Below are 12,726 nucleotides of genomic sequence, written 5' to 3'. Positions count from 1 at the left end.
ATGAGTCATTTAACCATATACCGATTTACGAAGATGAGTAATTAACACGAAAACGTTGCCTGGTGTCCCTTTAAGAATTTCGTTGATCACGTTAATTTGTTGGCGATTAAACTAATGCAGGTTGCGTTACATAGTGTGTCTTGAAGCAATTTAATGAATCATTGTGTGGCAACAATTAAACATTATACCACCCGGGGACAATATTTGACGCTATAGACTACTCAGTTACCTACGAGTTTACATTTTGATTTATGAAGAGTACACGGTGAAGTGTGGCGTGGGACTATTTTATTGTTTAAAAAACGATAACGTTAGTTCACTGCAAACATTGTGATGTAATAACTGCCTACCACTATCAGTGCACAAGCAATAGAATACATTGTTTCGATTTAACTCAATGAAATAAGAACTCTTAATATTTTATATTGTTGGTTGGTTTAATACCTTGTTGTCAATTAAAAGTCGTTGTCCTACACCATGGGTCTCCAACATGTCACTCTCAAGCTCAGTCGCTTGCCGTCCCCTTCTGAGCTTGCAGGCTGAAGCAGTAGGCCTAGGCTACTACTGTATTTAAACACAATTGTTGCCGCGACTGGAAGCATTCCAGCCTACGAATTTAATAAAGTAAATCATACGTGGGGCAGCCGTGGCCTACTGGTTAGCGCTTCGGACTTGTGAATGGAGGGTTGCCGGTTCGACCCCGACCAGTAGAAAGCGGCTGAAGTGCCCTTGAGCAAGGCACCTAACCCCTCCCTGCTCCCCGAGCACCGCTGTTGTTGCAGGCAGCTCACTGTGCCGGGATTAGTGTGTGCTTCACCTCACTGTGTGTTTACTGTGTGCTGAGTGTGTTTCAGTAATTCACGGATTGGGATAAATGCAGAGACCAAATTTCCCTCAAGGGATCAAAAGAGTATGTATACTTATATATATATATATACAATTCAAACTCAATTTAGGCTACTTGGCTACGCAATAAGGTTTCCATTACAGCACACACATTTTGAATGAATGAAAGCGGCTGCCTTGTCTCGCAATAAACAGCGGGTGAAGATCTTGACTCTTTTAACTACATGAAATGTAATAGTGAGCCATCAAATACCTCCCAGATTTCAGTGCTCATCAGTCCCAACATTGAGCAATATAATCAAAACATTGAGCAATATAATCAAATATAATCAAATTGTCCAAAAGTAAATTAAATTCCAAACCAAACGGAAAATCTTCTGCTTTTGATAGCGGTATGCGCTCCAAACGAAACACATGTCTCACAATAAAACGCACATAGAAATAAAGGCCTGCTCAATATAGCCTACGTCTGCCCCAAATAAAGCCAGCCATAATTTGAGGATTTACGGCAGTTATTTTTTTATGAGGCTTTGTTAAATAGCCTAATTAATTGTTATAGGCTAATCTCTCACCCTCTTTCTCCGTGCCTTGGATAGTTTTGAGTTACATTTTGACAAAACCTGTCAGATCTAAGCATTATTATGTTTTTGGTTAAGTTATTGTTTAACATGATTTTTTTTTATGATTGACCCAAACGAGGGTCTCTGTTTAATCTGAACACCGGCTCGCATTCCGCTGCTTTAGAGCACCGCAGCGCAGCGCTTAGGATAATATCTTCAAATTTAGCCTAACCGAACGTCCAGTGTAGGCCTAACTGCCACAAGTTATTCTTCTTGTGATAAAGATCTCATTTAGGGAAAAACACGCTGTATTTTTGTATTTTCATTGCATTTTTAAATTTATAAAAAGTTAAATAAATAATGAATTTTAATATAGGTCTAGAAATATTAATGATTAATCGATAGTTGATCGTTAACTCTCCCGACGATCGACTAAGAAAATGTAATCGAATGCCCATCCCTATTAGCGGCCGAATCAATTATGTTGACATCACAAATTGGCCTGGGTTGGCCTAAGGACATCCAACAGTACTATTATATTATTATTATTATTATTATTATATTATACTATTTTTTCCATAGACTGTCAATTTTTTTCCCCCCACTGTATTATCTACAGTATAAACAATAAAGTATATTACGTACCTACTTACGGTTTGATGTCACTTCCTGGACTCGTCTGTCTCATCTCTAAATGACTTAACTCCTACTGCAAATTTCCCAACTTTTTACCAGACTGTTCTATGGACTGCCATAGACTTCAATGATGGAAGCGTAATAATAATAAGAAAACTTAGAAACACAATAGGTGCCTTCGCAGCAATCACACACAAACATAGATAAACAGATCGACATAACAGATAAAAAAAATAAAATAACATTTTGAATCAGCAGAACAAGACCGGAAATATAACATGGAGCCAAAATGTAAAAAAATATATATTTTAAGTTACCATTTTGCCGGGTTGATGGGGTCATGTGGGGTTTGTAAATTCCACACCTCCAAAGTGGAGAATGACAGAAAATGGTTGAGAACCACTGCTTTACTGTATATGTTAAGTGAGTGTTGTACTTTGAGATTAAAGATTAACCAGTCAAATTTCTTGTTTGTTGATGCAAATCTGGCCAATAAAGCTGATTCTGATTTTGAAAACCTATTTAGCAAGCAGAAATGTCCCAGCCCGGTGTTTAGGGTGCATCGTAGACAGGTTATCTTTCATGATTTCAGGTTATCTTCCATTAGCAAACCATCATGTTAGCGAACATTAGCATTGTGGCTAACTAACTTAGCTCCTGTCAGTAGGGTCAGAAAAGAATGAGATGACGGTCAAAAGAGACAATTACAGTGCTGTTATCAATTTGCAAATCACAAATGCAAATCACCTGGCAGCCAGAACGAGGCTAAAGGGTACACTTGCCATTACATTAAGTTGATGTGGGCCCTTGAGACCAACATACCATAACAATTATGTCATCCTCGGTGCCATGGTTCAGGTAGTTACAGTACTTAGGAAAAACTGCATTTTTTGGGTTTCGGGGGGCCCACCGCAGGGGGGGAGTGGCCCCTCGGGACCAAACAAAATTTTTCTTTAAAAGTCTAGTGGGGCTACATGAGAGAGATAGATAGATAGATAGATAGATAGATACTTTATTGATCCCCAAGGGGAGATTCAAAGGTCTCAGTAGCATACAGACATCACACACAACATTCACTTACAGCAGAAATGGTAAATATAAGTATAAGTATAAACATATAACCAAACTCCACTGTAAAATAGAGACAGTAGAAGATAAGAAAAACTAACAAAACTAAATACTAAATATACTATATAAATTAAATTAAAAAATCCACAGTGTGCTTGAGGGTGATCAAGCATGAGACGCTTGCAGTGACAGGGCCGGGACTGGCCTGTAGTTCTGTGTGCATGGTGAGGTGCTCAAAAGAGTGAGTGTCATGGTGAAGGTGCAAAAAGTAGTCCAACAGTAGTCCTGTAGTTCTGTGTGCATGGTAAGGTGCTCAAGAGAGTGAGTGTCATGGTGAAGGTGCAAAAAGTAGTCCAACAGTGCAACAGTGCAAGAATAAGGTCTAGAGACCAGCATAAATAATATGGACAAATAGGAGAGTAAAGTGTAATGTAGACAAGGTTATTTAAAAAACTATCAGTGCAAGAACAGGGTTTAGGTAATATGATACAGCCATTCAGTATTGTAGCAGTAGCAAATTGGTCATGTGTGCTAATATAGCATGAAAAACTGTGTAGCAGTAAAACAGTAGTAAAAACATTAGGCTGTGGACATTAGTAAAACAGTAGTAAAGCAGTAGTGGGCAGTCCGTACTCAAACATGGAGAGGGTGGAGAGGCAGACAGACTAAGCAGAGAAGTTTTTCTGTATCTCTCCTCTTCCCTTTAGTGAAGCATTGAACAGTTCAATGGCCCTGGGGACAAATGACTTCCTCAGCCTTTTTAGTTGTGCATGGCAGTGAGCGAAGTCTCCAGCTGATCAAGCTCTTTTGCTTTTTAATAGTGCTGTAGAGTGGATGACATTCATTGTCCAAGATGTTGATCAGTTTGTTCAGGGTCCTTTTGTCAGATATTGAAGTGATGCACTCCAGTTCAGCTCCCACTACAGAGCCAGCTTTCCTTACCAGCCTGTCAAGTTGCCCAGCATCCTTCTTCTTTGTGCTTCCTCCCCAGCATACCACTGCATAGAAGAGAACGCTGGCAACAACAGACTGGTAGAACATCCTGAACATACCCTTTCTTGTAGAGTGAGTCAGTGTTGGCTGACCAGTCCAGTTTATTGTCCAGGTGGAGACCCAGATACTTGTAGGTGCTTACCACCTCCACATTGACCCCATCAATGGAGACTGGTAGCAGAGCGGGCTTAGACCTGTGGAAATCCACCACCATCTCCTTGGTCTTTGAAGTGTTGAGTTGAAGGTGATTGAGTTTGCACCATTGCACAAAGTCCTCCACCAGGCTCCTGTACTCCTCCTCTTGCTCGTCCATGCCCACCAAGTTTCATGTGCCCCGGTGTTTCGGTGTCCCGGGAATCGTTGACCAAAAATTCAGGAAGTAGATGATGGAAAAAAAAACTAAAAAAACTTTGACAATACCTTTAAGACCGCTACGCTAGCTACGGACACAATTAAAATTTCATCATTGCAAATCAGTCTGCCATTTGTCATGTATATCAAATTCATGTAATTCATGTATTTTTTTTTAACATAACCACACTATGTGATTCATGTTTTATTTCAGTTGTCCAATGTGTGGCCCTCCACTTACTTTATCAAAATGGCCCTCTGGGGAAATATGTTGCTCACCCATGACCTACATCTATCCAACTATCTACATCCAACGATTTATCTGTTCATCTATTACAGACTCTGTTTGGCGCCGCCCCCACTATATCTAGGTTGTTCGACAGAAATGTAATAGCAACTACTACGCCCACTACTAAAAATACTTCTACTATCATAGGGCTTAGTGGAGCACTGACTCCTCCTCCGTTTTCCCACATATCTGCAATCTCAATTATACTCTTCCTCAGTTTTTCCACAATTCTACAATCTCAAGGCCCCATGCTCTAAAACAGCTTAGATCCCATTCATTGTCGCTTGCAACTATATTTTAAAATAATTATTGAAGCATGGCACATAGCTTTATGCCATTGATATGTTACTCATAACAGTCTAGTCCTGATAACAATCAAATCACACTTACATGTCAGCTTCAGCTGCTGTTGATAGTTTAACCCCAATTTTCTAAAAAAAATAAAATAAAATGTAAATAAATCTGTTTGCAGTATAAAAGCTAATGACATGCGATGCTGTATAAAATGTAAGTAAAAAAAAGAATGTGATGAAAACCCCCTATTTAATTGCAAACCCAACAGCATACCAAGTGATGAATTTTAATATTTTATGAAAAACGACAAACGGCAACAACATACTGTAAAGGCTTATACTGAAATTGATGCCAGCAACATATCTCAAAAAAGTTGAGACGGGGGCAACAAAAGGCTAGAAAAATTGTGTAATGCTAAATAATACACTAAGAGGAACATTTCACACATGCTTATATTAGTTGGCAACATGATTGGGTATTTTAAAAAGCAAGATGGGAAGGTATTCACCACTCTGTGAAAAGCTGTGTTGGTAAAAAAAATGGAACAATTTAAGAACACACAAAAAATTGCAAAGAATTTGGGGATTTCATCATCTAATGTACATGATGTACATGCAAAAATGTAAATATAAATTAATGAATGGATTTGTATAATACAATGGCTGAAAGTTTTGAACCGCCCCCTACACCCAAATATTGCCCCCAATCCTCAATGTTGCACTAATCAGAATTCAATATAAGGGTTTACATGATTTGCAAATAATAGAATTATGTTTTATTCACATTTTACACAGCATACCAACTTTTTTGGAAACAGGGTTGTATTTCCTCTTCAAAAAAACAAAAACAATTCTTACCATTATAAATGTCTTGTATCCATCTGGAGTTGTCCCATCCATCACTATCAACTCTTCAGTATGCAATGCATCAGCATTTGTTAAAGTCACCTAGAAATGCAAATTAATATTGAAATTACTAATGTAATACTGTACTTAGAACATATTTTACACTCATATTTATTTCCATGTTTGTACTGGACCAACAAAATGTTTACCACAGGAAAAAATGGACAGTTGGGAGTTGGGACATAGTCCAAACTCAGCTTGAGAGAGTCTCCCTTGTCAATGTAAAACAACTTCCCATCAAAATCGCCAGAAAATCGCTCTACCTAAATGCACAAACATTAGTGGGTCAACTTAATACTCTGCTTTACTTCAAGTACAAGATGTTTTGCTCATTGCTTGACTTTGCACTTTGCCTGGCATTTCAATCAGGCACCATGATATCAACAGTATGTTATTTGAATGTTTTCGTTAACACAGTAAACGTTTTTACTTACAGGACAAGATATCACTGGGGCTGATGTTTGAGTTAACTGCTGCTGCACATGGACATGGCTGTGTCTGAAATTAACTCGGTTCTCGTGTTGGTCAAACATGGGCTCTAAAAATACGAGGTCTGTATATTCATCAAAATACATAACTCTGTCAGGATACAGTCCAAATTTTTCTAAGATGTTTGTTGGGAACTATGGAAAGGAATGCATACAGAGAGTCAATGCAGGTATACAACACACAATATTAACACTATTCCAATGAAAATGTGATGGTCTCCAAAAACACTGCCCTTACTTTTACGACAACTGCTTTCAAGCCAAGTCGACCATAATACAGTCCTCCATCACTGGTGACAACAGCTATGGCCCCATTACCAGCTATAGACGGTGAATATTGTAAAAACAAATCAGCATCAAACTTATCCACTACTGCTACACTGATATATTGCCATGTTGTCACCTTCATACAGCGCAACCAGAACGTTTTTTAGGGCGTTTTCACACCTGAAAGTCCAGACCAAGGTCCGAACCAACGTCTGTTTTTTGTTCCCATGCATTGAGTGCCAAATGCAATTTTTATTATATTATATTATTAAAATTACGAAAATAGACACTCTAACACAACTTATGTGCAATTTCTGGGAACTCTATGATGAGTAGAACTGAAATAGATGACGATTGAAAACTCAGAAACAAAACCAGGCCATTTACTTTCGAAACATCATGAAAACCCCGTTCCCAGCACCTGACGTAACCGGTTCTTATTTCTGGACCAGTTCAAAGTTGGTGCTGAGTTGGAACCTGTTTTCCCGACCCAGAGCCAGATTTTTTGTGTGGAAAAGCAAAGAACCTGTTGGAGACTTGGCACTGACTCCGAACCAGCACCAGAACTGCCTTGGTGGAAAAGGGGTATTAATCAGTCATGGGTGTATTTTGAGCATAATATCCTTCAAACTAATGAGAGACGTCTGTTATTCCCTTTAAGAGCCAGCGGCACAACATCAAAAAGCCCGTCGGTATTTTGACAGTCAGCGCATTTGAAGGAATCTGCTTGCACGCAAGTCTGTGTATGGAACACAGGGATTCCACTAAACCTTACTTTACTGAAACCTGTGTGTGACTAGCAGAGTATTGCCTAAATGCATCTGCGCTCCCCTATTATTTTAACACATAGGCAAAGTGAAACTAACTTCACCATGGTCTCATAGGCAATGACAAAACATTTCTACAGTTATTTACTTTCACTATTGACTAACAAGGGGTTATCAAAAATAGCCTGAAATCGAAATCAGTAGTCTGAAATCGAAATATAGCCTGTAATATAATGCTTGAATGACTGAATAAAAATCCTAAGGATATTTATCCTGCAAAGGAGTTGTTTGGGACTGGTTGCTAAGGGCTGCTTATATCTGTGCCTTTCACAATAGATCAGGTTTTTCTTGGTCAGTAGTGTAATGATCTTTAGAGGGTGTAAGATAGTGATTTTTTGGATCATGCGCCAGACCACACCTTATATCATTAATTGCCACACCCCTGGGTGCAAGGTTTAATAAAAGTGGAACGCATAGCGAAAAATTAATCACTTTATTGGGTTTAAGATAAGAACAAGCCTTGCGTCTTGCTTTGCGCCGGGTGTACAATAGGGCCCATAATATTTTTCATTAAAACTCTGTTGACATGTGTTGACATGACGTGTTTATCTGTACTTCACATGACAATGAAATGAACTTGAATATGATATCACTTGCCTGATAAATGCACTCAAAAAGTGGTAAATTAGTGCAGTGTTGCTTTAAATACCATACCTGTAGTGACCCGCTTAACAATTACATCAGGTGGTGGTACTGCACTGTCTTCATGTCCAAATTCAGATACAGGCACAAGTACAGTACCTGCAAATACAAAACTAAGTATGATGATGATCAGCAGGTCCAGTATTTACAATGTTATGTTTCTGCAGTAACTTTGATCAAATTCTTCAGTTAACTGCCAAGCGAGTTGTACCATCATGTGGGGAGTAAAGAAGCATTTGTGGACTCCATACAATGAGGTGGCCCCTCAAGCCTGCCACCAGGATGACTTCAAGCATGTACAGGGGGTCTCTAAGTGGAAAGCTTTCTGACAATTGAGAGGTAGCCCAATTTTCAGTGTTGCGGAAATAGAACTTGGGAAAGAAAAACAACAGGGTTGTCACATGTCCAATATTGGGCTGTATTTTCTGCTATTTGAAACATACATGATGTTCTCTTACATTGTACTGTTCATCCTGCACCAGAGCCACAGTGTTTCCAGAAACTGGCAGTCTGTATATACCACCTAAAATCTGCTGTAAAATCGGAAATTGCATTCCTATGTTAGCCTGGGTGAACTTGTGTCAATCCTGTTGGCAAATTACAGTGCATGCAAAGCACCTGTGCTCTTACTGACTGTGCGGTAACTTAACATGATTTTTGTACCACACTCACTACTCTGGCGACTTTGCCGCTCCGTCTATGCTGTTTGTGAGTGGAGCGCTTTGAGGTGCACTTTTTTGCATAGAAAATGTGCTATAGAAATAAATACTTACTTAGTTACTTAAAAGGAGCTTCTTCTCTGTGTCTCTCTCCATTCAATTGGATCTCTCACTTTTCTCTTCCCCTCTTCCTTTCACATCTTCTCTTCCTGCACTTTTCACACTTTTGCCTTCTCTCTCTCCCTCCCAATTTCAGTTACTTTTTAAACTTTTTTTTATACTAGATGTACCGCACAGCGGTCCAAACTCCTACAAAATCTCCTACTCCATCCCCTACTCTTGCAACTCATGTGAGTGAGTGAGTGTGTGTGTGTGTGTGTTTGTGTGCAGTTTATGAATATGAATGTGTGTGTGTGTGTGTGTTTGGGGGGATCGGGGGTAATGGGTATGTGTGGCGGGGATGTACCTGTCTATGTGTGTGTGTGTGTGTGTGGGGGGGTGTACCTGTGTGTGTGTGTGGTGTGTGTGGGTATTTTGTGTCTGTGTGAGTGTCTGTGTGTGTGTGTGTGGGGGGGGGTATTGGTGTGTGAGTGTGCGTGTGGGGGGGTAACTGTGTGTGGGTGCTACTGTGTGAGTGTGTGATTGTAAGTGCGTGAGGCGGGGGGGGCCGTGTATGTTGGCGATGTACCTGTCTGTGTGTGTGTGTGTGGGGGGGATTTTGTGTCTGTGTGAGTGTGTGGGGTGGGGTATTGGTGTGTGCTTGTGGGGGTGTGAGGGATGGTAATGGTGTGTTTCATTTTCACGAAACGGTGTCACATCAAATTTGGGGGGGGGGGGGGATTTTGTGTCTGTGTGAGTGTGTGTGTGTGGGGTGGGGTATTGGTGTGTGCTTGTGGGGGTGTGAGGGATGGTAATGGTGTGTTTCATTTTCACGAAACGGTGTCACATCAAATTTTTTGCGGTTCTGAACATGTCAGCCAAAAATACCTGCGATTACAACACCTAATTTTTGCTTTTTCATTCTTAACTAGGTGGCACTATACCGCAAATGAGTGGTTATGGGATATTTGAGATGGTCCCTTGAGACCAACATACAAAAAAGTTTGGTCCTCTTAGGCACTACAGTTCTCGAGATATTCACAGAAAACTGTGTCCACCCTACCCCCCTTTTATATTTAACTGCTCAACACTCTTTCTCTGTCACTTTCAATTTAAAGACAGATATTATAATCGGCAAAGGATTCCATTGACGCATCACCAAAGACCCAGAAATGTGTATTTTCTTTGGAAGTGAGTAAAGAACTGCATTTAAAACTTTCATTTATAAAATGTGTTTGCTGCACTTCTGAAACAATTTGGCAAGAGTTTAATGCCCCAGTTTAAGTGCAATTTGACTACCTGTTACGCCCCTGGTAGTCGTTTAGAAATGGGTGTCAAATTGGATATATTGTGAAATTGTAATTCAAATAATATCCAGTCTTACCATTGTAGTAGATGCTACATAAAAAATAGTGTAAGTGAATCCACCATCATAGGACACATACACTTCCTGTTCTCCAAAAAGACTTCCAATTTTGTAGAGCAAAACCAATGAATTTAGTTCCTGTAAATACAAGAAATGTTAAGTTTCTTTGTGTGCAAACTTCCTTTGAGAAAGTATATGCAACAGAGGCTCTCAAGGGACACACTGAAACAGTTTCTCTCTTCTCTCTCAGCGAGATCAGTGAGAGTGTCCAACTACAGCAAGATAAACGGCTTACAACAATGAGTACAATGAGTCATATTGGTCTTTCAGTGGCTATAGATGCCTTAATGCAGTGTTCCTTAACTGGCTATAGAGGCCTTAATGCAGTGTTCCTTAACTGGCTATAGAGGCCTTAATGCAGTGTTCCTTAACTGGTGGGTCGGAACCCAAATGTGGGTTATGGAACCGTTCTAGGTGGGACGCGGAGCTTGTGGTTAAAATACCGAGATACCTCCCTGAAATGACTTTTTGCAGGCTGGGATGTCTACTATGTAAGTCACTATGGTAACACAGGCTCTGAACTTAACTGGGTATGTTAACCTAGAGTAAGTAAACCTAAGTAAAGTAAAGGTAAGTAAACCTAGGATTTCAGTTCCAAAACTGATCAAAAATGATCAGGCTACTGTATGTAAGTAACTATGGTAACATAGGCTCTGAACTTAACCTGGTAGGGGGTATGTTTTGTTCAGGTTATGTTCAATTATGTTCGGTTATTTCAGTGCATGTTCAGCCAGGCTGCTATTTTTATACTTTTTGACGAAGGTCCGATTGACAAAGAAGAACAAAATCATGTAATATTCATCCGTGCAATTCACCGTGAGAGGGCGATAAGACCACAACATCACATGATATCCTTTCTTTTCCAAACGAGTTTTTCAAGAGGGCTACAGTTTTTCAGCTGAATCCTAATTATAGGCTACTTGAAAAGCATTCTCCATCCCTACATTACGCATTGTGGATTAGAATAGAATAAAATAAATCTTTAATGTAGGCCTAGGCTAGCTAGCCTACACCATAGTGGACATTTGTCTTTGGCTCTCCAGACATAGACAGATGGACAAACAACATCTCAGACACATTGAAGATATCATTAAAACAAGTACAGTACAAAAAAGGGAAAACATAGAAAATTAATAAATAAGTTTAAATATAGGCTACATAACAGCTCAGGCAGGTATGTGTGTTGTCACTAAGTTTGGTTAAGAATGCTGATGGCATTTGGGATAAAATATATTTTTTAATAGGCTACACTTTTTGCCTCTCTCCAAATTATGTGCATCGACGATCGCTCTCCAACTGGGAATTTTTGTAGTGTTGGAGACGCAGAGCATATCGGCAAGCTTTTGGTCGGTGCGTAAAGTTTGCCTTGCGCTAAAGCAGTTCCTGCAACTTCGTTCGTTTTCCTGCCCACAAACCCACGAGGATCATTAAAGTGTAGTTTCACCAACTGGCAGGTCAGCATCACTTAATAAATTTTCCAAATTTGCACCGACAATAAGCTGTCTTTGCCGGTGAGCTTTCAATAAACGGGCTTTGGCTTTTTCAGAATGTTCTCACATAAGGTCTAATGAATAGGTTATAGGCCACTTCTGTTTTTGGATGCTCTCTTAATGGTGTTGGTGTTTAAAACACATTTTTATTTTAATAACTGCCAGATGTTTATGTGATGCTTCACATATCATCACAAACATGGAGGTGAAATAGCAGGGCCCAGTAGCCCTACACGATGCCAGGATGTACCGGGAATCTAATTTGAGCGACACATTTCAACAGGGTGCGTTAGGCCTATACCTTACTAGAATATTATCAGATCCACTACAGACTAATTAATGTATAGGCTGTAACTTAATGCAGTTACAGGAGAACTTGATGGGTAGGCTACTAGAGGATAGAGGATACCCATGCCTTCCGACACTCATCGCCCTTCCAATGCTGGAGCACAAACAAGGTTTAACTTGGCCCACAGCTGCAGAACCCACGTTAAAATAGAAAATTACATTTGGGATTCTCAAGGAGTCTATCGGCCACTCAATCTGTGACAAGGTAGGCTAGTTTAAGAAAGCAGCATTCAAAGCAGCCAATACGTAATGTCCACTGAATTATTTAATTGTGCTTTTGACATCAATAGGCTATCCTAAACTTACGCATAAATTTACACGGTCAGTTAGGCTATTCTCTGCCAAGCAAGGTCTCGTTCCTTGGCAGACGCTTAAGTATTGCTCTTTTTTGTTATTATAGTTTTTCCTCGTAAGCCTCAAGGAGAACTTGCTACTCCGCCTCTGAAAAATACGGTGCTCTTCGTTTCACCGGTTTCACTCATGGTTTCGACTCTCAATAGATGATGCCTTTATAAGTTCACCGTGAACGCGCACAACT

At 39.8% G+C, this 12,726-nt stretch overlaps 1 protein-coding gene across 5 annotated transcripts in view; it reads right to left on the bottom strand.

The window, feature by feature from the left end:
* Nucleotides 1-12,726, bottom strand: part of LOC121690038 (cation channel sperm-associated protein subunit delta-like) — a 58,705-nt gene that overhangs the window by 15,751 nt on the left and 30,228 nt on the right. For all 5 annotated transcript variants that reach the window (XM_042070352.1, XM_042070354.1, XM_042070353.1 and 2 more), the window contains 9 exons: nucleotides 10,309-10,428; nucleotides 8,625-8,699; nucleotides 8,378-8,537; nucleotides 8,179-8,265; nucleotides 6,669-6,751; nucleotides 6,377-6,565; nucleotides 6,092-6,205; nucleotides 5,895-5,984; nucleotides 5,134-5,174 (listed from right to left, as the gene is read on the bottom strand). In XM_042070352.1, coding sequence (XP_041926286.1) covers nucleotides 5,134-5,174; nucleotides 5,895-5,984; nucleotides 6,092-6,205; nucleotides 6,377-6,565; nucleotides 6,669-6,751; nucleotides 8,179-8,265; nucleotides 8,378-8,537; nucleotides 8,625-8,699; nucleotides 10,309-10,428 — 959 coding nt within the window. The remainder of the gene's footprint in view (nucleotides 1-5,133; nucleotides 5,175-5,894; nucleotides 5,985-6,091; nucleotides 6,206-6,376; nucleotides 6,566-6,668; nucleotides 6,752-8,178; nucleotides 8,266-8,377; nucleotides 8,538-8,624; nucleotides 8,700-10,308; nucleotides 10,429-12,726) is intronic.

This window comes from Alosa sapidissima, chromosome 18 (assembly GCF_018492685.1).
Source record: "Alosa sapidissima isolate fAloSap1 chromosome 18, fAloSap1.pri, whole genome shotgun sequence".
Classification (NCBI taxonomy): Eukaryota; Metazoa; Chordata; class Actinopteri; order Clupeiformes; family Clupeidae; genus Alosa; species Alosa sapidissima.
This window is presented reverse-complemented; position numbering and strand designations above follow the sequence as displayed.